Source organism: Bos taurus, chromosome 25 (genome assembly GCF_002263795.3).
Source record: "Bos taurus isolate L1 Dominette 01449 registration number 42190680 breed Hereford chromosome 25, ARS-UCD2.0, whole genome shotgun sequence".
Classification (NCBI taxonomy): domain Eukaryota; kingdom Metazoa; phylum Chordata; class Mammalia; order Artiodactyla; family Bovidae; genus Bos; species Bos taurus.
The window spans coordinates 4,517,969-4,542,374 of NC_037352.1; the positions used below are offsets into that span (position 1 = coordinate 4,517,969).

General features: G+C 47.9%; 1 protein-coding gene across 8 annotated transcripts in view; it reads left to right on the plus strand.

The window, feature by feature from the left end:
* The window catches only part of RBFOX1 (RNA binding fox-1 homolog 1), a 2,433,924-nt gene that overhangs the window by 311,536 nt on the left and 2,097,982 nt on the right, over positions 1 to 24,406 (plus strand). For all 8 annotated transcript variants that reach the window (XM_024984898.2, XM_059881313.1, XM_059881315.1 and 5 more), the window contains exon 3: positions 20,760 to 20,819. In XM_024984898.2, the coding sequence (XP_024840666.1) occupies positions 20,760 to 20,819 (60 nt within the window). The remainder of the gene's footprint in view (positions 1 to 20,759; positions 20,820 to 24,406) is intronic.

Here is a 24,406-nt window from a genome sequence, read left to right on the forward strand (position 1 = left end):
TTCATCGCTTTTCCTGGGCGAGGAAACTAAGGCTCAGAAGGAGAAGAAGTGAGTTTGTGCCGTTCGACCCAACAAGTAATGCTGCTAGTAGCCCTGGCCTGGTTGTAAGATCCGACCGCAGGCTGCCTCACAGGACTCCCCTTGCAGCCCTGGAAGGTGTTCCATCCCCTCACAGGCTGTCCTGCCACACCTCAATCGCTGCTTTTATTTTTAACTGAAGGAAACTGTTTTTGAGTGGAGTGTCTGCACTTTCCTAACTCCTCCACGTTACAGTCCCTGACCCCTCTGAGCTGTGGAAAATCAGGACATCGGAGATGTTTTTAGGGAAATCAAAAACTCTTGAAAGTCTTGTTTTTTTTTTTTTTTTCCCTCCATTTTAATGTGCTGGCTCCAGCAGGGGAAGCTTCACAAAGCTAGATGTGAGCTGTAGAGACTGGCAGCCCAACTGCTGTGCGGAGAGCCTGCTTTTTCTACTCTTGAAGCTTGATAAATTCCATGCTATGTGGACTTTGACTTTGGCCCCATCCCCCTGACTCACCAGATTACAAATAGGTACTTTAATAATTTTGTGATAATAAGGGTCATTTACATTGTGGTGCAACTGCTTCTGCTGAGGGATTTCACATTGGGGTCGCACTGTATTATCGTGAAAGCATATTTGCTTTATAAATGGGACGTTCCTTCATAACAATTGTGAAGCTTCCTTTACCCTTGGTGCATGTGCTTGATAAGTCACTTCAATTGTGTCCGACCTTATGGACTGGAGCCTTCCAGGCTCCTCTGTCCATGGAATTCTCCAGGCGAGAATACTGCAGTGGGTTGCCATGCCCTCCTCCAGGGGAATCTTCCCGACCCAGGGATTGAACCTGCGTCTATTAGGTCTCCTGCATTGGCAGCCAGGTTCTTTACTGCTAGTGCCACCTGGGAAGCCCTCCTTTACCCTAAGAACATCTTTCATCCTAAATGGCTCTCCCTGAGTAGATCAGATCAGATCAGATTAGTCACTCAGTCGTGTCTGACTCCTTGCGACCCCATGAATTGCAGCACACCAGGCCTCCCTGTCTACCACCAACTCCTGGAGTTCACTCAGACTCATGTCCATCGAGTCGGTGATGCCATCCAGCCATCTCATCCTCTGTCGTCCCCTTCTCCTCTTGCCCCCAATCCCTCCCAGCATCAAAGTCTTTTCCAATGAGTCAACTCTTCGCATGAGGTAGCCAAAGTACTGGAGTTTCAGCTTTAGCATCATTCCTTCCACAGAAATCCCAGGGCTGATCTCTTTCAGAATGGACTGGTTGGATCTCCTTGCAGTCCAAGGGACTCTCAAGAGTCTTCTCCAACACCACAGTTCAAAAGCATCAATTCTTCAGCGCTCAGCCTTCTTCACAGTCCAACTCTCACATCCACACATGACCACAGGAAAAACCATAGCCTTGACTAGACGAACCTTTGTTGGCAAAGCAATGTCTCTGCTTTTGAATATGCTATTTAGGTTGGTCATAACTTTCCTTCCAAGGAGTAAATGTCTTTTAATTTCATGGCTGCAGTCACCATCTGCAGTGATTTTGGAGCCCAGAAAAATAAAGTCTGACACTGTTTCCACTGTTTCCCCATCTATTTCCCATGAAGTGATGGGACCAGATGCCATGATCTTCGTTTTCTGAATGTTGAGCTTTGAGCCAACTTTTTCACTCTTCACTTTCACCTTCATCAAGAGGCTTTTAGTTCCTCTTCACTTTCTGCCATAAGGGTGGTGTCATCTGCATATTGATATTGATATTTCTCCCGACAATCTTGATTCCAGCTTGTATTTCTTCCAGCCCAGTGTTTCTCATGATGTACTCTGCATATAAGTTAAATAAGCAGGGTGAGTAGGCTGTGTCTTAATTTTAATTCTAAGAAATCGGATATTGAGGAATGGGTGAAGTAAAGGAAAAGTAGGCCATCGTCGTCATCACCACCGCCATTAGCATTACATCATCACTTTCATCATCATTGTCATTGTTGTCACCGTTATCACAGTCATTTCCGTTGTCATCCCCATTACCGTTGTTATCACTATCAGCATTTTCATCAGCATCATCAGTAAAGTCACCGTTTGCTGGTAACTTGTCCATCATGTGGGCTATCTCAGATGATCACCCTAACCATTCCATGTCAGGATGGTACGATTTTTCTCATTTCGTGGATGATATACAGGAGTTTGGAAAAGTCAGCTTCCTTGTCCAAAGCTGTCGAGGTCTCTCTGGAAAATGGCCATTTCAGGCACCACATTCCCTGACACCTACTCCTATCTGATCTGTGTGGAACATGCATCCCAAGCCAGCTAGGCTTGGAGACACCTGTCTCAGAGGTACACCTTCCAGAGGCATGTGGAGTGGCCAGAAGTGCCATGTGGTATAGACTTAACCAGTAGATAATCCATTAACCTTGACTGATCTAGCTGGGCTGACCACCTCTCTGTCAAAACAGGGCTTCATCTCTACTTGGAATGTGTGTGTGTGTTAGTCACTTTTTTATGTCTGACTCTTTGTGACCCCATGGGCTGTAGCCCATCAGGCTCCTCCATCCATGGGATTCTCCAGGCGAGAATACTGGAGTGGGTTGCCATTTCCTTCTCCAGGGGATCTTCCTGACCCAGGGATTGAACCCAGGTCTCCTGCATTGCAGGCAGATTCTTCACCATCTGAGCCACCAGGGAATAGGATGTAATAACCTCTTAAGCTGGAATTACCACCCAGAGAAATCCGGTGCCAAGGTGCCTGATTTCCCCTCATTTTTATCGTAGCATCAAGAGCTGGCATTATATGAAGTTTGCAGCAAATGGATCCCCAGTGTTTGCACTTTGAGGTGAGGCCATCTGCTCATTTGGGCTGGGGCTTCTGGGGTTGGGGGCTTTGCAGCTGTTTCTTCTATTGATGGAGTCCTGTCAAGATGGACTTCATGTTCCTTCTCCCTCTTTTCCTTTGCTCCCTCCCTGCTTGTCTTTCTGTTCAGTCCAAAGCCTATATCCAACAAGAAAATCGTTTTAAAAATCAAACCAAATAGCATCTACCTACCCACCCAAGAAAAGAACTTAAAAAAAAAATAAAAGAAAGAAATTTCCGCTTGTCAATACTTCAAGCTGGTTAACTGGGTACTGATAATTTCCCAGATCAATCCAAAAAGATGCACACTCTGGCCCCTTTCTCCCACACATCCTGATGACAGTTTGAGTTAAGGGGAACTAGGAGAAGGGTCAACATCAGTTTTAGGTTGGTTTTGGAGACGCTGCACACGAGCTGACTCATTTATCTCTTTGGTCCTTCTTGCTTCTCTGTTATGGGGAGTTTCCATCAGAACCCATTTCTCAAAGGCGCACCTTCTGGGCTGATGTGTTAGGAGTTGCCCTGTCGGTAAAGGCAGTGAGGCTTAGAGGCAGGTGTCCTGGTGAGTGAGGTGCTGCAGCGTCTGAGTACTGGAGAGCTACACAGGGAAGGGATGTGTCAGGCCTGTCGTCCACTGGATGCTGGGCTTCCCAGGTGGAGCAATGGTAAAGAGTCTGCCTGCCAGTGCAGGAGATGTGGGAAATCAGGAGACGTGTGAGATGTGGGTTGGATCCTTGAGTTGGGAAGATCCCGTGGAGGATGGCATGGCAACCCATTCCAATAATCTTGTCTGCAAAATCACAGGAACAGAAGAGCCTGGTGGGCTACAGTCCATGGTATCGCAAAGAGTTGGACACAACTTACTGACTAAACAACAGCAACCCCTTTGTAACTGAATCAGCGGTTTCCTTCATATTGCGGGTGTTAGGGAGGCATAGACCTGTCCTAGGGGTGGGCTCACCCCAGCATCATGATGTCAAGACAGTGCGGGGCTTCATCCGCTAGTATTTAGTGGGAACACTGGTGCCTCATGTTTTTCTATATAATTAGCATTCATATGGTCTCTCTGCATCCTCACTCCCAGTGGATCATCCGATGTCCAGTCCCTTGCAACATGAAATGTGTCCCATAAGTAGTTTTAATGACTTCTATTACTACAGGTTTGCCAACCCCAGGGCCAGTCATGGTCTGGAATTCATCGTTGTTGAAATTTTAGAAAGGCTGTTAGGTGCCTGTGCTGCACTCGACATCACCCCTCCCTGGCGCCTGGGGCAGCACTCCATAAGCAAACACAGGAGTTTCTGCAAATCAGCCAATATCCACACTAAGATGGATAAACAAATATCATTAGGCTGATGAATGCCTATTCTTTAGGTCATAAACAGGCCAGCAGGCTATTGGAGATTTCTTTTGGTTCATATATAAAGTGTCTCACAGTAAGTCAGGGGGGTTTACCAGCAGAAGAATCTAAGATTCAAGAAGAAAGTTTCCATTTGCAAAGAGGTTTTCAGTTTTGGAATTTCTTTTTTTTTTTTTTTTTAGTTTTGGAATTTCTGATGGATATCCTGGGTTTCTATGTACTTGCCCTCATTTGTCAGAAGGCACACTGGCCTCTGTTCTTTTGAGTAACCGAATTTTACTTATTGAAGGGTGTGTGTGTGTGTGTGTGTGTGTTTATGTAACTGTAAGTATAAATCTAAGTGTGGAAAGAGAGGGAGGATGGGAGACAGATCTGTTTCAGCTCCCTCATCCTTCCTGCTTCTCAAGAAGAGCCTTGGACCCCAAACCCCACCAGGAAAACCCCATCCGTGGCCTGACATTTAGAAGTTTATTGACTGGAATGAAAGAATTGTCAATTTCAAAACATGAAAAGCCAGTGGGAGATCAGGTGCTTTCTGCAAACATTCCTGCAGAGTGACTCACGCTATGAAAAAAGAAAAGAGAAAAAGAAAAGCTGCCTTGTTGTTTTATTAATTTAGTTCTGACAGCTGTTAGTTCTGAGGCCTTCAAGGTTCTCAGCAGATATTAAACGAATCCTAGGGAACCCCTCTGTGAAGTACCAGTAATGAACCATGTAAGAAATGGAGGTTAAATGAAGATAAAAACTCCATGGGGCCAGGCTGTAGACACCCCCTCCACCCCAGAGATCCTCATGCTTGGAGGCTGTATGTCCCTAATTCTCCAATGAGGTCAAAATGGAACCTGGCCTCTTCTCCCCAACCAACGCATCCACAAGGGTCTCTCAGCTCAGGGGGCGGCGTGGACGGCTGCCTGGGTGCTCATACCGAGACCCTGGAGTCATCCTTGCCTCTCCTCCCCAACTCCCACACCCTAGGAAATCCCCGAACACATTCCCCTCCATCCCCCTGTTCTGTCCACTTCCCCAGCATCTTGGATTCCTGGATCCCCCTGAAGCCTCCTCCTGCTTCCTTCCTGTCCACTCCAGCACCCCTTTAGATCAAAAGCAGTCTTTGCCAGCAGACCTGACCTTGCTCAAACACCTGCTGCTCTCCGAGGACGGTTGAAGTTCTTAGCATACCCTTTAGGACCCCGGCTTGCCGGTCCTGCCTGATTCTACAGCTCTTTCCATTGCCACACTCCAGCGACACCAGTTTGGTTTAGAAAGGACCACCCCAGGGTCTTCACTGAGGCTGCTCCCTCTGGCAGGGTTGCTTCCAACTCCACTTCTTCTGCCAACTCCCATCATTCTTCATATCTGTTCTAAAAAAATTAATTAATTTTAATTGGAGAATAATTACTTTACAATATTGTGATGGTTTTTGCCATACATCAACATGAATCAGCCACAGGTACACATGTTTCCCCACCCTGATCCTGAATCCTTCTTCTATATCCCTCCCCACTCTATCCTGGTGGGTTATCCCAGAGCACTGACTTTGGGTGCCCTGGTTCATGCGTCGAACTTGCACTGGTCATCGATTTTACATATGGTAATATACGTGTTTCAATAGTGTTTTCTCAAATTATTCTGTCCTCACTTTCTCCCACTGAGTCTAAAACTCTGTTCTTTACATCTGTGTCTCCTTTGCTGTTCTGCATGTAGGATCATCATTACTGTCTTTCTAGATTCCATATATATGCATTAATATACAGTATTAATATACAGTATACATATAATATGCATTAATATATGTATATTAGAGAGGGACTTGCTTCCTTCTGTATAATAGGCTCCAGGTTTGTCCACCTCAAATGCATTGACTCAAATGCATTCCTTTTTATGGCTGAGTAATATTCCATTGTGTATGTGTACCCCAACCTCCTTATCAATCTATCTGCCGATGGACATCTGGACATCACCCAGGGGCGATCTCGTAGCTCCCAGGACTTCCTCTTTATATGGCTCTTCTCATGCCCCTAACTACCCAATTACTTCTGTAATCCCCCACTTAATTTCTCCCACAATAGACTCTAAGCCCCGAGAGGGCAAGCACCCCCCTCTCTCCTCTGTAGCGGGCTCCCCAGGTCTCATGCAGTGATGGTGCTGGGGCGGGGGGGCACCCCAGCCACTGATGGGGTGGGCAAAGCTTGCACCTGGAGGGGCAGGGAGTGCAGTTCTGCTCTTCTGGGCATGACACTGGCTGGTTGGATCCACCCTGATCTGGGAGCAGCTGTGGGACTCACCGGTGAGGCAGCTTGTGGGAAACCATCCCCAGCTGCGTGGGTCTCAGCCTCGCCCAGCACCGCTTCCTTGTGGGATAAGTGCCCACAGAGTCTGTGGATCTTCTCAAGGGCTGGAGGGGAGTGGCTCTCTCCCATCCACCCCCTCCCCCTCTGTGGGGGGGGCAGGCTTTTCACATCACCCATGTGACTTGGATGGCGCCCGTGCCAGCTGCCAGCAAGGCGGGCATTAGACTAAGGCCAGGGTTGCTCGGCGGGGCTGCCTCCTCCAGCTGGTCCTGAATCGGAGCTCGTCACTCTCCCTGGGAGGCACTGAGCCTGCACACGTCAGCCTCCTGTGGGCTTGGAGCTCCCTGCAACACCCTCTTTGGGGAGCAGGTGGAAACCTCACCTTTTGTGGTGTCTGGGGCTGCCCTGACTGTGCTTGCGGGCAGTGCCTCCAGACCCCATCGTCTGCCTGGGGACTGGGGACTTCTACATCCAGGTTTAATGAAAGGCAAACTGGTGGGATTCAGGCCAAGGGCAACCCAGAGGCAGGAATCTGTTCAGCAGATGGCGTTACATTTATGTCATAACCTGCCTTAATGATCCCATTCCTCCACGGTGAGCCTGGAGCCTCCTCTTGGAGGCGGGCTCATCCCTGCCCTTCTCAGTCTCACCGGGTTGGGGTGGAGGGGTGGTGAGGACAGGCCAGGGCTCTACCCACACAGGCCAAACCAGGGGCCTTTCCTTTATCTCGACTTCTCCCAGGAGGAAGTCTGCAGGCTTGAAGATTCAAGGGACTTCATCTGGGCAGGGCTGTGAAGTGTTCCTAATGAGATAGCCAGGGTTGTCTGTCTTCCTGGGGGAGTGCAGGCACCCGAGCTGAGGACCCCTGGAGACTGTACTTGACTGGATCTAGAGGAAGAGGGGGCTTCCCTGGTGGCTCAGCTGGTGAAGAATCTGCCTGCAGTGCGGGAGACTTGGGTTTGATCCCTGGGTTGGGAAGATCCCCTGGAGAAGGGAAAGGCCACCCACTCCAGTATTCTGGCCTATAACCAAGTACCAGGCATTTAGTGCTATCTCTTTGGGCTTCCCTGGTGGCTCAGACGGTGAGGAGTCTGCTTGGGCTATGGGAGACCAGGGTTTGATCCCTAGGTCGGGAAGATCCCCTGGAGAAGGAAGTGGCAACCCTCTCCAGTATTCTTGCCTGGAAAATCCCATGGATGGAGGAGCCTGGCAGGCTACAGTCCATGGGGTTGCAAAGAGTTGGACATGACTGAGTGACTTCACTTTCAGAGGAAGAGGGGGAAGGACTGCCCTGGACTCATATTTGCATTTTTTGTCCTGACCAAAAAAAAAAAAAAAAAAAAAATAGTAGCTAAAGCATGAGTCTGCTTAAAAATACTGCCAATTCAGATTGAGCACTTTTCATGTGCCAGGGACCAGGCCAGGTTTTCCATTCCACAAGGAATGGAAATACAGCTAAGACCCAGCCCCTACCCCGAGCAGGTGGCACTCAGTAGGGAGAATAAACCACTGGCATGATGAAATACACTGAACACACACACACAGTGATACCTCCTATGTGCCGGCAGGGACCGCACTGGGGGTAGAAAGAGCAGCATCTGGGCGTCACAGATGGGGCACAGTTCTTGGGGGAGACAGTTACCCACAGAATCATGTAAGTAATGAATGTGAATTAGTAATCGTGAGCTTTAGGAGGTGCCATGCTGTACACGATGCTGCAAGGGTAATCAAAGGATATATCTTACCTGGTATGGCACATCACAGAAGGCTTCCTGGAGGAGGTGATGTTTAGATTTTGGCCAAAATGGTGCATTAGGAGTTCAAGAGCAGAATCAAACGAGAGCACTTTCCAAGCAGGGGTGATAGCAGTTGGAGCTGGAGCTCAGAGAATGAGAGGGTCACGAGAGGAGGAAGAGGATGAACAAGGGAGCTGGGGGACAGACCGTGGGCAAGGCCTTATTGACCCGAGTAGGGCACATGGACTTGACCCAGAAAAGGGAGAGGCACCCAGAGGTGGGAGCCATGTGAGCTTTAGGAAAGGGAGCGAGGATGCTCTGATGTAGACGAATAAGTGTAGTTGAAAGAAAAATCGAAACACTCATTTGGGGTTTGTGCATGAGACAGGGATTACATTTAAGCAGCAGTTGTTGAGAACAGAAGGTGGCTTCTAATTGCAGTTGTTCGGCATCAAATCCACATTCAAACTTGCAATTATTTCACCGTTAAAAGAGCTGATGGTTCCCTCTTGTGCCGGAGGCAGTCCCAAGGGAGCTCTAATCCCAGGGACTTGGCTTTCTCCCGGCCCCCTGAGCCCCAGACCACACTCCCACAAAGCTGTTCTCATTGGCTGGTCACGCAGACAGATTCACGTGGCCCATGAGGTAGAGGGGGGCTGAGGAAGGGAAAGGGCCATCTTAGCAAGGACTCTGGATGCATTCAGAGCAGCCGAGTGAAAGGGAGTGATGACACAGCTTGGGATTGAAATCAGTGTCTCCTCTTCTGCAGGACTTTAACTGGAGCCACAGAAAGCATCAACGTTACCACGCATCAAGGTTTTGATGTGCTATTGGGGTCCCCATTCCCTTAAAGATGGGAAAATCAAGACAGACAGGTTACATAACCTTCCATGGTCACATATGGAAGAGAGAGCAGAGCTAGGGTTTGAACCCAGGCATGTCAGGGCCTGAAGCACATCGTCTTAACTTCAGTGTCCCTGATGGGGCTGGGAGCTTTCTAGGAGAGGCAGCTGCCAGTTAAGCCCCAAGTGCCTACCGAGTGTTGCAAAGGAAAGAAGAGTGAGAGCTGTAGTCAGACAGACTGTCCCTCATCAGCTTAGTGCGAATGCAGCCAAGCAAACCCCTGGGCAACTTGCTTACCTTCTCTGAGTCTTGTTTTTGTTGTTGTCCAGTTGCGACCCCATGCACTGCAGCACCCCAGGCTTCCCTGTCCTTCACTATCTCCCGGAACGTGCTCAAATTCATGTCCATTGAGTTGGTGATGCCATCCAACCATCTCCTCCTCTGCTTCCCCCTTCTCCTCCTGCCATCAGTCTTTCCCAGCATCAAGGTCTTTTCCAGTGAGTTGGCTCTTCACATCAGGTGGCCAAAGTATTGGAACTTCAGCTTCAGCATCAGTCTTTCCAATGAATATTCAGAGTTGATTTCTTTTAGCATGGACTGCTTTGATCTCCTTGCAGTCCAAGGGACTCTCAAGAGTCTTCTCCAACACCACAGTTCAAAAGCATCAAGTCTTTGGTGCTCAACTCTCACATCCATGGTTCAACTCTCACATCCATATGTGACTACTGGGAAAACCATAGCTTGGGTCTTGTAAGATGAACCAGTTTCAGTGATAATATTGATGGCCACATTTACAGGAATGTGCCATGCTCTGTTCTCAGACTTTATGCATAGTAACTCATTTAGCCTTGCAGTGGCCCTCTGGGGAAGGTGCTATTGTTATCCTCCTTTTATCAGAGGCAGAAACCAAGGCACAGAGAGGCTAGGTAACATGCCCAAGGTCACACAGCAAGGGAAAGGTCCACTTTGGCTCTTGAGTTTCCTAGGTTGCTCTAGAGCTCAAATGGCATGATTCATGCAAAATTCTTGCAACAGCCTACCACACACACAACAAAAGCTAGTACATAGTTCAGGGACATCCATGAATGTTATTGAACCATCCTGAGTCTCAGTTTCCTCTCTGTGAAATGGGGATAACAACAGCTGTGATTTATTGATTTTTTTTTTAATGGGAACTTTAATAAAATAAACAATATAAGTTGAGAATATACTTCTTCCTCCTAGTCAGAGCTGTGTACAAAGAACAGGCAGTTCCCTAAGTAGTGTGAGCTGTAGTGTTAGGTTGTATTGGGCTTCTATGATTACCTCATTTAACAGCCAGCTGGGAAAGTTGAGGCTTAGGGAAATAGAGAGAGATGTTCAAGGTCATGCATCTACTCGAAGTCAGCGTAGCATGCTTGACCGAGAGCCCACACTCTTAACCTCTGCATCACAGTGGTTCTCTGGCTGGCGCCCTCTTCCTTTGCAGGGACTTGCCTCCAGGATTGGCCCAAGACCTCCGCCTGCCCCAGACACCTCAGATTCTGTTGAGTCCAGTCCACCTCCCTCTAATCAGCCTGCCCAGTGCTCCGTGCCCCAACTGCCCCATTTCTGCATTAAATGGCCCATGATGTTGTGCGGGCTACTGACAACGTCTCTCCCAGGAACCCTGAAGAAAGCCTGGGCAGATTGGATAAAAAGCCCTTGTCAGACATCCTGATTTTAGCGTTCTCCCCTGTGATTCCATTCAGGAAGTATTTATTTAACACTTCACTTGTTTTGCCATTCTCCCTGACTTCGTTTTGCAAAAGCTCCTGTAATAATAACCCATGTCTCCTTCACCAGCAACGCCGCCCCCCGGCCATCCCTGCTGCTCTCGTCCTTGGGAACACTTGAGTGCTGTGTTCAGCGTCTCGAGCCAGAAATATGTCCAGGTTTCCTCTTGCATCCCTAATGCCCTCTTCTCTCTCCACGCGGCATCTCTCAGCGTTTTTCCGGGACTTCTGAATGTCCCGTCACCCCTCGTCTCATTGGATATTGTTGCCCATGTGCCAGCAGATGCTTTTCATGCCTTGAGTTTTCCTCGCAAGGGTGCAGCGATGAATCATTGCTTCTATCCCAGACTTGTGTCCTTCCCAGGACTGTTAAAACTCTTCTGTTCTCAAAACGCATCCCTCACATGGCAGCATGAGCAGGTGGACTGTCCTCTCCTGAGCGTGGGGTACCCTGGGGGGTCAGAGGCCATCCCTGTGCCACAGATGGGCGAGGAGGGGGCTGCAGTTACCCACGCCTTGCTTGCTCACCAGAGACTGAAATTCTCCAGGCGTTTCGGGGACCAGAGTTCTGTTCTTACTCAGGCTTCCTTCTTGAGTCAGTGAGTCAGTAACTCTGTTAGACATTCCTGATACAGACTCGATTAATTTTAACAGCTTTTGAGATGAATAGAGGAGAAAGCTTTTCTTGATTGTTCAGATGTATGTAGAAATGTGGCTTTATAGATTTATTTTTATTTGAAAGGAAATATGGTCAAGGCAGGAAAAGAGAGACGTCTGGATCTGTTGGGATTTGTTGTTGTTGTTGTTCTTATTAGGATAAAAAGAGGTAAAATTTACATAACATACAATGAATCATTTTTGAAGTGAACAACTCAGTGGCATTTAGTACAGTATTGTGCAACTGCCATGTCCAACTGGTTCCAAAACATAATTGTTTCCTAGAACAGAACCTTGTATCCGTCAGGCAGTTACTTCCTGACTCCTTCTTCTCCCAGCTCTTCAGGATCCCTAGTGCACTGCCTGTCTCTATAGACTTGCCTACCCTTGGCATTTCAATTCAGTGGGATTGTACACTCTGTGGCCTTCGTATCTGGTTTGTTTCACTTTGTATGGTATTTCCGAGGTTCACCCATGTTGTCGCATGAATCAGAACCCCGTTGCTTTTCATGGCTGAGTAAATAGTCCATTGCATAGCTGGACCACATTTGTTTATCCATTCATTCCTTGATGGACGTCTGGGTTGTTTCCACCTTCTGGCTCTAGTTGGGGTTTTTAAACGTTGCAGACATTGTCTGGGATCTGTGGCTGCCCTCTGCTCTTAGCTGATTTTTTCTTCATGAATATCCTACGTCTTAACCCATTTGCCTCTCTCCGGAGAGAGCGGTAAGAGGTCCGGGCACTGCTGTGGTCAGTGAGAGCTACAGGGCCTCACGACGGGGAATCTGGCATGGCTGCTTGCACATGTCCTGCCACTCCGTGGGGGTGGCCTTGACTCCTCAAAGGACAGCCCCTACCAAACCTCCCCTCTGGGTTTAGACCCATAGTTCACAGCCTGGCAGCATATTGTCATTTCCTGGGGAGATTTAAGAATTCCAAAAGACAGGGAATATATGTATGCGCATGGGTGATTCACTTTGCTGTACAGCAGAAAATACAACACGGTGAAGTGGCTATACTCCAATAAAAATTTTAAAAAAGAATTACTAAAACTCCCACTTTACCTCCAGAGAGTCTGTCTTGAGTTATGTGGGGTCAAGTCCTGGCATTTTTTTGTTTGTCTCTTGAAAAGGTTGAATAGTGGCCTCCAAAATGCAAGTCCGGGTCCTACCTCTCAGAGGAAGCCGGGATAGAAAGCTCTGAGAAAGTGCTGTGACGTTGCCCCGGTGGTTACTTACCTGTAACAGACGTGGCCCAGCTGCTTTAGTATAAGGCTTTGTTCAGAAGTGACTGGATAGTCCCTGGTATTTGCCAATGATCTCTCTTATAGGGGACTTGTATCTAGAATATAAAAAGAACCCTTGCCATTTAATTACATAAAAACAAATAACCCAATTTAAAAATCGGCAAAGGGTCTGAATACATAGCTCTCCAAGAAAGATCCACAAATGGCCAACAAGCATACGAAAAGATGTCCAACATTGTTAGTCATCGAGGAAATGCAAATCAAAACCACGAACGAGATCCCACTTGATAGCGACTAGGATGGCTATCCTGAAAACCACCGGTAATAACAAGTGTTGCTGAGAAAGCGGAGCCCTCATACACCATTGCTGGGAATGTAAAACGGTGCAGCCCCTCTGGAAAACAATGTTCTTGTTAAAACGATTAAACCATGTGACCATTATGCTTTGCCATGTGGGTCACCATAGGACCCAGTAACGGTATTCCTAGGCATATACCCAAGAGAAAGGAAACATATATCCACGTAAAAGCATGCACACAAATGTTTACAGCAGCATTACTCTTAATAGCCAGAAGGTGGAAACAACCCAAATGTCCATCAACAAATTAGCAGCCGAACAAAGTGTGGTCTGTTCATACAGTGAAATATTTTTCAGCCATAAAAAGGAACAAAGTTCTGATACATGCCACAACATGGGTCAGCCTTGAAACAGTTTGCCAGTCACAAAAGGCCACATATTGTATGATTCCTTTTTATGAAAGTCCAGATCAGGGAGATCCATAGAGGTAGAAGGTAGACCAGTGGTCACCAAGGGCAGGGGGTATGGAGGGGTGTGTGTAACGCGCTCAGTCATGTCTGACTGTTTGCAACCCCATGGACTGTAGCTCGCCAGGCTCCTCTGTCTGTGGGATTCTCCAGGCAAGAATACTGGAGTGGGTTGCCATGCCCTCCTCCAGGGGATCTTTCCCAACGCAGGGATCAGCCCTGTCTCTTGCATCTCCTGCATTAGCAGGCGAATTCTTTACCATTATAGCGCCACCGGTGCAAAGTGAAAGTGTTAGTCGCTCAGTTGTGTCTGACTCTTGCGTCTGACCCTGGACTGTAACCCACCAGGCTCCTCTGTCCGTGGAATTCTCTAGGCAGGAATACTTGAGTGAGTAGCCATTCCCTTCTCCAAGAGATCTTCCTGACCTAGGGATTGAACCCAGGTCTCCTGCATTGCCGGCAGATTCTTTACTGTCTGAGCCACTAGGGAAGGGTGGCTACAAAACCCTGAGTGTCTAACCTTGGACAAAGTCCATGATGGGCTGAGTTCATGGGTCCTGTGAGATAACCTAGCCCTCATTTTCTTTCCAGTTTTTTAAAAAGTAGTTTTACAGATATAGATTCTGAAGCTCAGAGAAGTTAAGTAACTTTCCCAGAGTCACACAGCAAGTCAGCCAGACACCCTCCTGGAACTCTACCTGGCCCCCTTTGCAGCTCCTCTTTCATCGTCCTGCCCTGACCTGAAGAGGATTATTCATCTGAGTCCTGTTGACCCTGTCCTCCCCAAGTTCACTCTCAGAGCCATGGGGCCTCTGGGCCAGGGTCTCCCTGGTGTGAAACTCAGTTTTCCATTGCTGCATATTTGATGCCTTAGACAGCAGCCTAGCCTTTCAGAGGAGTCTGCATGTTACAAAAAAAGGGCAGCAGGTGTTATTTGGGCTAAATTGACCTTGAAATTGATTTCTTTATTTTATGACTTACTGAGAGGAGATTAATACTTTTTTTTTTTTCCTTCAGTCTGAAACAATTTACATGGTAATAGAAGGCATAGTCAGTCAAATAAATTGCTGGAAGTGGTCGTGTTCCAAGGGAAAAAGCATACGGAGCTTACTCACATTGATTTCTTTGCCCCAGGGAGAAGCAGAGATTTTAACATCTGGGAATAGGGAGCTAAATTTTATCTCTCATTTTAAAAGCAGAGGCCTGAAGAGCTTAATCTGACATTTACATGGAATTTTCTAAGTTGGGGGGAATGAGGGAGCTCGAGTTCCTTGCTGAAGGTTAACCAGTGTTTACTCAGAAGGGCTCTGGTGGTTTCATTCAGGGAGGGCAGGTGGGACCCAGGTGACATTTTCAGAAGATGGGCCTTGGGGAGCGGCTGCCCCACTCCCACCTGTGGAGGAGGAGCTGGGGCCCTGAGACTCGGCTGGTGACATAATCTTGCACTCAGGCCCAGGTGGATCTGCTGGGGAACCATGTGAGTGGGGACCCTGCTTCTGGTTTCTGGCTGCCCTCTCAGGGGTGGGGTTTGATTTCAGCCGGCATGGCAGCATGCATGGATGGGGCAGCGTTTCTGAATGTGCTGGGATAGATTCTGAGGCTGCATCTGGGTTTGGCAGGAAAATGCAGCACTCGATTAATACTGCCTGCCCTGGGAACAGGATGGGTGAGTGTAGCTGGTGTGCCACATACTTGAATTTCCTAGCTTAAAAAAAAAAAAAATTAAAGTGTTCCCCCCAGTACCAACATTTCTGTATTCAGACCACATTGGCAGGGCTGTTGTCCCCCAAAGTGACCCCAAATCACTCGACACATCCTGCACGCTGAATTATTTTTCAGAAAATGTCTGTAAACGAATCTCTACCCAAAGGACTCTGCTAGTGTGTTGCATGAAATTCCCTCAAATTATTTTCTTTTCAAAATAAACTTAAAATTTTGAGATTAAATAAAAATTTTAATTGTTAATACGTGTTGGAACACGTAATTCAAACATCAGAAGAATAAAATTCTCCTATTCCATCCTGCACAGTTCCTCTCTCCACAGTCAGCTTTTCTTTTTCTTTTTTTTTTTAAAGTCAGTTTCTTATCCATCTCCTGGAGGTTTCAATGCATGTGATACATATGCATATATTCTTAAAGCAGGGCACGGATTGTGGCTTGCTATACATGCCACCCTGCATTTGACTGTTTTCCCCTATAGTTCTGTATTGAGCTGCCCCATTATCTTTACTGGGGGTATCTGGATACACCATAACTTATTTACTTGGTCCCTATATAATGGAAATTTTGGTTACTCTCGATATTTTGTAGTCACAAAAAAATTGCTTCAGTGATCATCCTTGGCATCAGGCATTTCCCACATGTGCAGACATTCTATCGCAGAGATTCCAAGAAGTGGAATTGCTGGTTTAAATATTATCAACTTTTAAAATGTTGCCCAGTGGACTTCTCTGGTGGTCCAGCGGTTGAGAATCCTCCTGCAAATGTAGGGGACACAGGTTCGATTCCTGGTCCAGGAAGATCCCACGTGCTGCAGGGCAACTAAGCCTGTGAGCTGCAACTATGGAAGCCCGCACCCTAGAACCCATGCTCTCCAGCAAGAGAAGCCACTGCACTGAGAAGCCTGCACACCACAACTGGAGAAAGCCCGTGCTCAGCAGTGGAGACCCAATGCAGACAAAGAGAAATAAACACACTTAAATAAAAGGAATTCCTGTTTCTCTGCACTCCTACAACTATGATCCTTTGTCCAGCTTTTATCTTTATCAATCTTGGTAAAACAAATAAAAACCATCTTAATTTGCATTTGCTTTATTATGTGTGACGTTAAGGGTTTCTTAATGTCAACAACAGACATTTGCATCACCACACCCTTTGTGAGCTGGCTGTCCATCGCCTTTGCTTGTTTTTTCCTTTGAGTTTTAATTTTTCTTTTATGTTACCTTTGTCATCTTCCACATTATGGTATTATTTTTCATGCAGAAAGCTGTTCAAAATTTTTTATCTTATGGGTTTGGGGTTTGTAATGAGAGAGCTCTTCACCACTTTGAGGTGACAAATACCTACATGAGTGGCTTGAATACATTATGTCCTTTAATTGGTCCACAAATTAAGGCATTGGTTTGATTTTTTTTTTTTGGAAAATGCAGTCTTCATGGGGTGGTGAAAATGTGTGTTGCTTGGGATCATGTAGGGACCATGATCTGGCCTCACTGGCTTCTCAACCCTCCCTGTTTCTCTCTGCATCCAGACTTTTCAAGGAGTATCAAACCCTCATGGTCAGGGTGATTTAGGGTGTAATGAAATTGGGTAGCAGCCATTTGAAGAGCTGATCCCACCTCTCTTTCATAGCTGAGTTTCCTGCAGGTCTTACTGTCCACTGCTGGGTCCCCACCATACCCCCGACCCCTCACCCTCTGTCCATTACTCAGGAGGCTTTAGCTAGCCAAGGTCTTGGCCTTCTGTTAACCTGAAGGATGGGGTGGTGGTGTGTGTACTCAGCCATGTCTGACTCTTTGTGACCCTGTGACTGTAGCCCACCAGGCTCCTCTGTCCATGGGATTCTCCAGGCAAGAATACTGGAGCAGGTTGCCATTTCCTTCTCCAGGGGATCTTCCCAACCCAGGGATCAAACCTGCATCTCTTGTGTCTCCTGCATTGGCAGGCAGATTCTTTACCACTAGCGCCACCTGGGAAGCCCAACCTGAAGGATAAACCCTTTACAGTTCATTTTTGTGCAGGGAACATCGCATTCTAATGCCACCAATCATGGCTCTCCGGAAGCTCACACCAGTTCATGCCAAATCCCTGAGAAGGTGATGGTTGGTGGTTCTGCAGGCTCTCCACCTCGGTCATTGTTTGAACTGGCTCAGTGCCCACTGCTGGCAATTTGTACCCCAGCTTCTGAAAGCTGTAAACCCAGTCACAAAAAAGACAATAATTCCAGGGGCAGAATACTGGACTTCCAGGGAGGCCATGAGGCCCAGGGAAGGAGACAGCTGGCATCTAGGGAGACAGCCAGCTTGGGGGCCTGGTCCTTGACCCATGAAGGGGAGGCAGTTAGGTCTCTCTCCTGCTGAAAGATCTCATCAGGATGGACCAGCTTGAGTCAGAAGCTGTAGATGTTTATAGGTGGGGGGTGGGGTGGGAACAAGAGGGGCTTTCTGGAAACAAGGACAGCATCAGACGGCTGCTTCCTCACCCTTCTTTGAGAGACAACATCTCTTTTCTCATCTCTGTCTCCGTAATCTAGTTCTGAACCTATTCACATGCTTCTCGCTGTTTTCAAGGTAAAGGAAACCCAGGGGCTTGGGCGAAGAGTCAGCTGCTTTGTGCAGGATAAACAGGGACCGTGCTGAGCGGTGTGGGGGCTGCCAGTGCAGCAGGTGTGTGAACCCCTGCGGGTGTGAGACGCCGCCAAGAGGTGGGAGGACAGAAGGGGCCTGTGGAGGGTGACAGACTGAGTTGGTGCCCCCTGCACCTCCTCGGGTGAAGGCGTCTCTGCTCCCGATAATGGACCTGGGAAGGAGGTAGGGCATAGTGAGGGAGGGTCAGCTGAGCAGAGCCCGGGCCTCTGGGATCCCAGGCTCAGGTCTTGGGGGAGAGGAGGCCCCTGCTTGTGGGAGGTGGGGGAAGTGAGGAGGGGGCAGAGGGAAGGAAGAGGCTCACAGGGCCAGGCAGATAGAAATTTCTTGGGTGACCAGGTTCCCAAGTAAGGTCATGCTTGAGTACAAGTAAGTTGTCTCCTCCCAGGCCCAGGGGTTCTTGCCTCAGTGGGAGGAACGGCTCACCAGGGGCCTCTCTTCCTTTCCAATCAGCTTCCTCTGGGAGGCTCTTTTGTTGTTGTTCTGTCATGAAGTTGTGTCCGACTCTTTGTAACCCCATGGACTGCAGCACGCCAGGCCTCCCTGTCCCTCACTGTCCCCCAGAGTTTGCCCAAATTCATGTCCGTTGAATCCGTGATGCTATTAAAATTAAGGCTCTTAATTTAGGCTTAACCCTGAGTTCAGCTTTCCAGAGCTGGTGGTTGCTATGGACTCAAGGTGGTGCTAGTGGTAAAGAACACTCCTGCCAATGCAGAAAATCCAGGTTCGATCCCTGGGTCAGGAAGATCCCCTGGAGAAGGAAATGGCAACCCACTCCAGTATTCTTGCCTGGAGAATCCCATGGACAGAGAAGCCTGGTGGGCTACAGTCCATGGGGTCGCAGAGTTGGACACGACTGAGCAGCTCAGCTCATGGACCCGAGCCCGGCTTTGAATGGGAGTGTTTCAGATCCCTGAGCCTGGGGGCTGTCTGTGTCTTGGTTCCTGTTCCTGGGAGAGCCCGAGATGGGTGCTCTTGGGTGGCTGTGTGTCCCTAGACCAGCGGGAAGTGCGCGGAGGCCAGGTTCTCCTGGGGCAGCTGTGGCCTCAGGATCCCTTTCAAAGAAAGGAGTGCCCAGGAGGCAGGGGCCCCTGGGGGTCTGTAACGGCTTGGATGTGGTCCTGGTTGAGATCTGCCGTTGGGCTGAACTCATCACTCAAGCAGGGCTTTTAGTTGGCTCATTTAGAAGATGAGGCCAAGAAGGAAGTAAGAAAGCCCAGCCTTTCTCAGGCCACAGGACACCCGTCAAAGGAGAATCAGTGTGTCTTCTTAGAAGCATCACCCCTTTGGCCACATCTTCCTCCTCTCCACTCAGGGGCTGCTTTGTGCAGTCCCTCTCTGGGGGCTCTGATTCATGCTTAAGCCCACCCCTCCCTTCCTTCCTTCTTTCCCTAATTCATTACTTCATTTTAGTAACCTGGGGGTGGTGGGTGGGGGGCGGCGTGAGGACTGCTCCTTGTCGAGGGAGGAGAGGCACAAACACGGGTTTGACTTTCTGGTCGTCAGCTTTTCCCGTGACCACTGGCTGTGGGAAAACTGCAGAAAGGGAAGTGACGAGCGGGGTCTGCCTCCTCATTGTGAGTTCAGATCTGTTTACGGACACCGCCCTCTCAGGACTGTGTGGTGGGTCTGAGTAACTGCCTGGTCCAGCTCCTTCCCTCTCTCTTCTGGTCTCTGTGTTTCTGTCTACATCTTCATCTCTTTTGTGCATGAACACACACACATATAGTTGCCCCTGTCTCTGTCCAGGAGGTTTAAGGGGTGACTTGAGGTGAAACCCAATGACGTTAATGGAAATTTGGAGCTATAGGCACTGCAGGCACTTTCGGGGGGCAAGCTCCCCAGACTTGGTTAGTGAGTGGCTACGACAGGCTCCTGTGTGCTGCACATGGAGAAGTGGGTAAAAGCCCCACAGGGAGAGTGGAGCCACAGCGCTTAACACCCATCCATTTAACTTTTTGGTTTAGGCCCTGGCTCCACAGCATCCCTACTGAGTTGCCTTGGATGAGTTCTCAGCCTCTCTTGTGTTTCTCTGCCTGTAAAATGGGGCTGAGAGCAAAACCTCCTTCCTCTGTCCTTGTGAGGGTTAAATAAGAAAATGCGTGAAGATCTCTAGGCACACAGCATCCCAGCTGCTCCATAGGCTTGAGCTGTCGCAAGTGTGAAACAGTGGCAAGTTATAGTGGAAGTAATGGTGGGCATGGTTTTCATGGGACCACCTGTGTCCTCTTCCGACCCGGGGGTTGGGCCTGGGTCTCCTGCATTGCAGGCGGATTCTTTACCAACTGAGCCACCAGGGAAGCCATGAAACTGCCACCTGTGTCCTCAGGCTAGGATGGAGTGTCCACATTCAAAAAAATCTAGACCGGTGCTGCCTGATAGAGATGTCATGAGGGCCATGTACGCAATTCAAATGTTTCCTGTAGACACATTAAAAAGTAAAAAGAAACAGATGAAATTAATTGTAACAATATATTTTATTTTAAATATGCATAATATATTTATATATTTAAGCATGCTAAAATGCTTTATTTTTATATATTATTAAGTATTATCATTCTAACATGTAATCGATATAAAAATATTATTGAGATATTAATATTAATAGGATATTTTACATTTCTTTTTTTTTTCTTGTGTCTTCAAAATCTGCTATGTAATTAATACTTGCAGCACATTTCAGTTGAGACTAGCCATACATACGTGGTGGCTAGCGGCTGCCGTTTTGGACAGTGAGGGTCTAGACCCCCTACTGGAGAGGGGGAATGGGAGGGCGCGCGAGCTTGCTGTGGGATTGTGCTAAACTGGGATACTCCAAATCAGAATTTGTTTCCTCAACCCGTTTTCCCACCTACTCCTGTCTTTGTTTTCGCCAGGACGACACATCTGAACATTCAGCTTGCTTCTCCAGTGCCAACAACAGTCCGCATGCCTCAGTAAGTAGAAGCATTTTGTTGAACAGATTAGAGTTTGAAACTGCGTTTGCATCCTTTTCAGCCTTCTTGGTCACCATCATCCATCACTGGGAGTGCATGTGTGTGTGTGTGTGTTTGTAACTTAAAACTGATCTCATTGGAGAAGTAACTGGGTTTGAGAGGGGAATAAATGTTCCCAGGCACTCACTGAATTTCTGTTAGGAAACACCTGGGGCCAGAGCCTCAGCCCTGGCACATGATGTGAAAGACAAGAACCTTCCTCTGAGAAGGGCCAGGTCCCTTGGGAGAGCAAACCCGGGAGAAACAGTGACCAGGGCAGGGGCCATGGGCTAATCTCTTTACTTCTTGATGTGACGGTGGGCCCCAAGGTGCTGGGAAAGTGGGAAGGAAGTTTATCATTTGACTGTCCCCATGGTAAAGAAAGGGATGCGTACTGAGTGCCTTGGGGGGCCCACCTTGTGGCGTTGGATTGGGGGCTTCAGGGCACGTGACCGTGGTTGGTATTAGGATCTCTGTGGATTTCTGTGCACCCGCCCTCCCCCTCCCCCTCGCCACCTGTCAACCAGGTACCAGAGATGTTCCCTGCCTTTACAGTTCCAAGTTCACTCCTGCCCAATGTCTCCAGGATGTTTAACCTCGTGGTGAGATCCCGAAGTGCAGTCAGCCTGTGTATTAGTGGTGAGCCCACGATGACGTCAAGGGGCACATGGGCTTTTGTTTCTGTTGTTTTGTATTGACTGTTGTTATGTGGTTTCATGATGATCTTCTCTTTATAGCAACGGATACTGGCTTTCTCTTTATGGTAGTGAAATGTATTTTGAAAATATTAAAGTTTTAAAAAAGATGAGTTGACTTAAAGAAAAAAATAGTATGGAAATAAGAAGAACATGGAAAGAATATGGCAAGATGCTGTGGTAGTGACAAATGAATGGCTAAGAGTGGATTCCTTTATCAGAGATGTTCATGTGGTCCTGGGCAGGGTCCATATGTGTGCTGTGTATTTGAAATGCTTCCTTCTTTTTCCCCAGTCAACGCTGGTGTTTTGTACAAAGCTGGATCTCCAAGGTCCCACCTTTTGGCCTCTGTCTGTTCCCCCTAAAAGATTTTGAGGTTGTGTTTTGTTTTTTTTTAAAATAATAAACCTCACTGCTGGGTCACCTGAAAGAGACATTTATCTGAGTTGCTGAGAGGAAGAGGAAGAAGAGGAAAGATGATGAAAAATGACAACCACACAACCGATTTTCTTGTGCTACCTGGCCACTGACCAGACATTGCTTCTTTGTTCTAAGCCCCCTCAACAACCCCATAAGGTAAACACCATCTCTGTCTTCACTGTGTTGATGAGGAAATCAAGACCGGAGTGCAGTAATGTACCCCAGGGCTCAGAGGCTGCATCCACCTACTGAGCCACTCCGTTGCTGGGGCACAGTCTTCTGGCTTCACCCCAAGCCCATGAAACTGTCTCTCCCTATTGTGGATGGGAAGCTAACTGATAGAGTGGGAAAGTGTGTTAGTTACCTCTTGCCACATTGAAAAGGAACCCTAGATTTCAGTCCAGGGTAAAAGCAGAAATGTGTGTGATCTCACAGTGTCAGTGCCTCTGGACTCTGGGAATGGCTTTGGTGCCTGGTTTTGGCTCAGGGTTTCTCATGAGCCAGGGCTGCTGCCACCTGGAGGCCTGACTGAGGCTAGAGGATCCACCTCCAAGATGGCTTAGGTCATTGTTGTCACCTGGCCTCAGTTCCTCGTGTGTGGACGCCTCCATAAAGCTGTGACGTGGAGGCAGGCTCCTATGACGTGGCTGGCGGGCTCCCCCAGGGTGAGAAATCCTGGGAGAGAGAGAGCAAGGCAGAAACCAGGATGCCTCCTGTGCCCTGGGGAGTCACGTGCCGTCACCTCTGCTGAATTACTGGGGGGTCACTTTGGAGGTTGGCTACCACACTTTTCATAATTTTAAAAGAACCATCCATGCTCCACGCAGGATTCTGGTAACCTCTCACTAAGACTATGGAAATAAAATAAAACGGTCCTAAAAACATTTAGCAGGTGAGAAGATGAAATGGGGAGCAGGAAAGTGACTCACCAAAGAGTCCTGCAGTTGGGGTTGCAGCGCAGAAGCTTCTTCGGAAGTAGTCGTATAGGTGGGGAGAAACCCCCCACCTCATAATGCTTGTTGTTCACAGTAAGACCAGTGGTGGCCGAGAGCTCTGTTTTCCGAAAGAGCACCCCCGGATGCTCAGCCTCCTTGGGCTGGGCTGGGTATTCTCCAGCCTCCAGCCTCTAGCCTCGCCTCATTAAGGCTGATGGGATACTGTCCCACTTGTTTCCCCCTGGAGGCTGCAGACTTTTAGAGTTTCCCTGGGATTCGAGCTCTGAAGATCAGAGGATGGTAAGCATCCCCTCTCTCCCTACCCTCGACCCTCCCAGTTCTCTGGTCCGGGTCTCCCTGCCTGGAATCTGCAGGTCAGCCTCCCAGGCCAGCGTGTCACGGGCAGAAGCAGTCACAGCGTGACCTCCGTCGGTGGCAGCACGTGGTGACCAACCTTTCTGGAGGGTGGTTTATGGCACCTGTCTCAGTGTGCAAAGTGTGTTCACTCTCTGATCCAAGTAATTACACTTCTAGGAATGGACACCTTGCGGTTGATTGTATGAGTGTGAGAAAGCAGTGTTTGTTGAGGGGTAATTCTATTAGCAAAAATAATAAAAAGGTACACCCTCAATATCTGTCAAGAAGGAATTTTTAAAAGTAAACTATGAACATCTATAAAGTCCAGTTCTAAGCTGCTGCTAGGATTTCATGGTGAGGATTTATGTTTATTGACTTGGAAAGATGCTCGTGACATATTGTGGAGTGAGAAATGCAGCCTATGTCATATGGTGACCAACCTTTCTGGATGACATTATATATTATATTGCATATAATTTCAATTATATGCAATTAGATTCATATATCTCCTCTTCTCTGAAAAGCAGAGAGAGATGTCAGAGAGGCAGATGGGAAAATGAACTAAATTGGTTGGTTTTGCTTTTTTTTTTTTGACTCTACAGGTTTTGTTTTATTTTATAGTATGTAGTTGTTTTCCTTGATAGTAAAAGTATCGGATCAGCCAAGAAGTTTGTTCAGATTTTTCCGTAAGAACCCAAATGAACTTCTTGGCCAACCCAATAATAATAATAATGACAATGACTATTTTTAAAATTAAGTGGTGGGTTCTGAGCTGTCAAGGGAGATTTCTAGGACAGCTGATGGCATTTTAATAAAGTTTCACTCTCAGTTGTTATAGAAATGTTGCAGTCCCCTTAGAGGAGTGAAAATGCAGTTTATAAGACTGGACCACGGTCCGAAGACACTTTCTGACCCTTGGCTGCCCCAGGAGAAAGGACGCCTCAGGCCCTGGTGTCTTTCCACTCACTGCCCCTTGGTACCAGCCGGCGCTGCAGCTTCTGGCACTAGCTTTCTGCTGTAGTCCTGCCTCCCAGAAAGGGTCTTTCCTGGACACGTTGGGTGCCACTCACTTGCATCCAGAATAAGGAAATGATAATGATTGCCAGCATTACTAGGCACCTAGGAAGTAGCTGGCATTGTG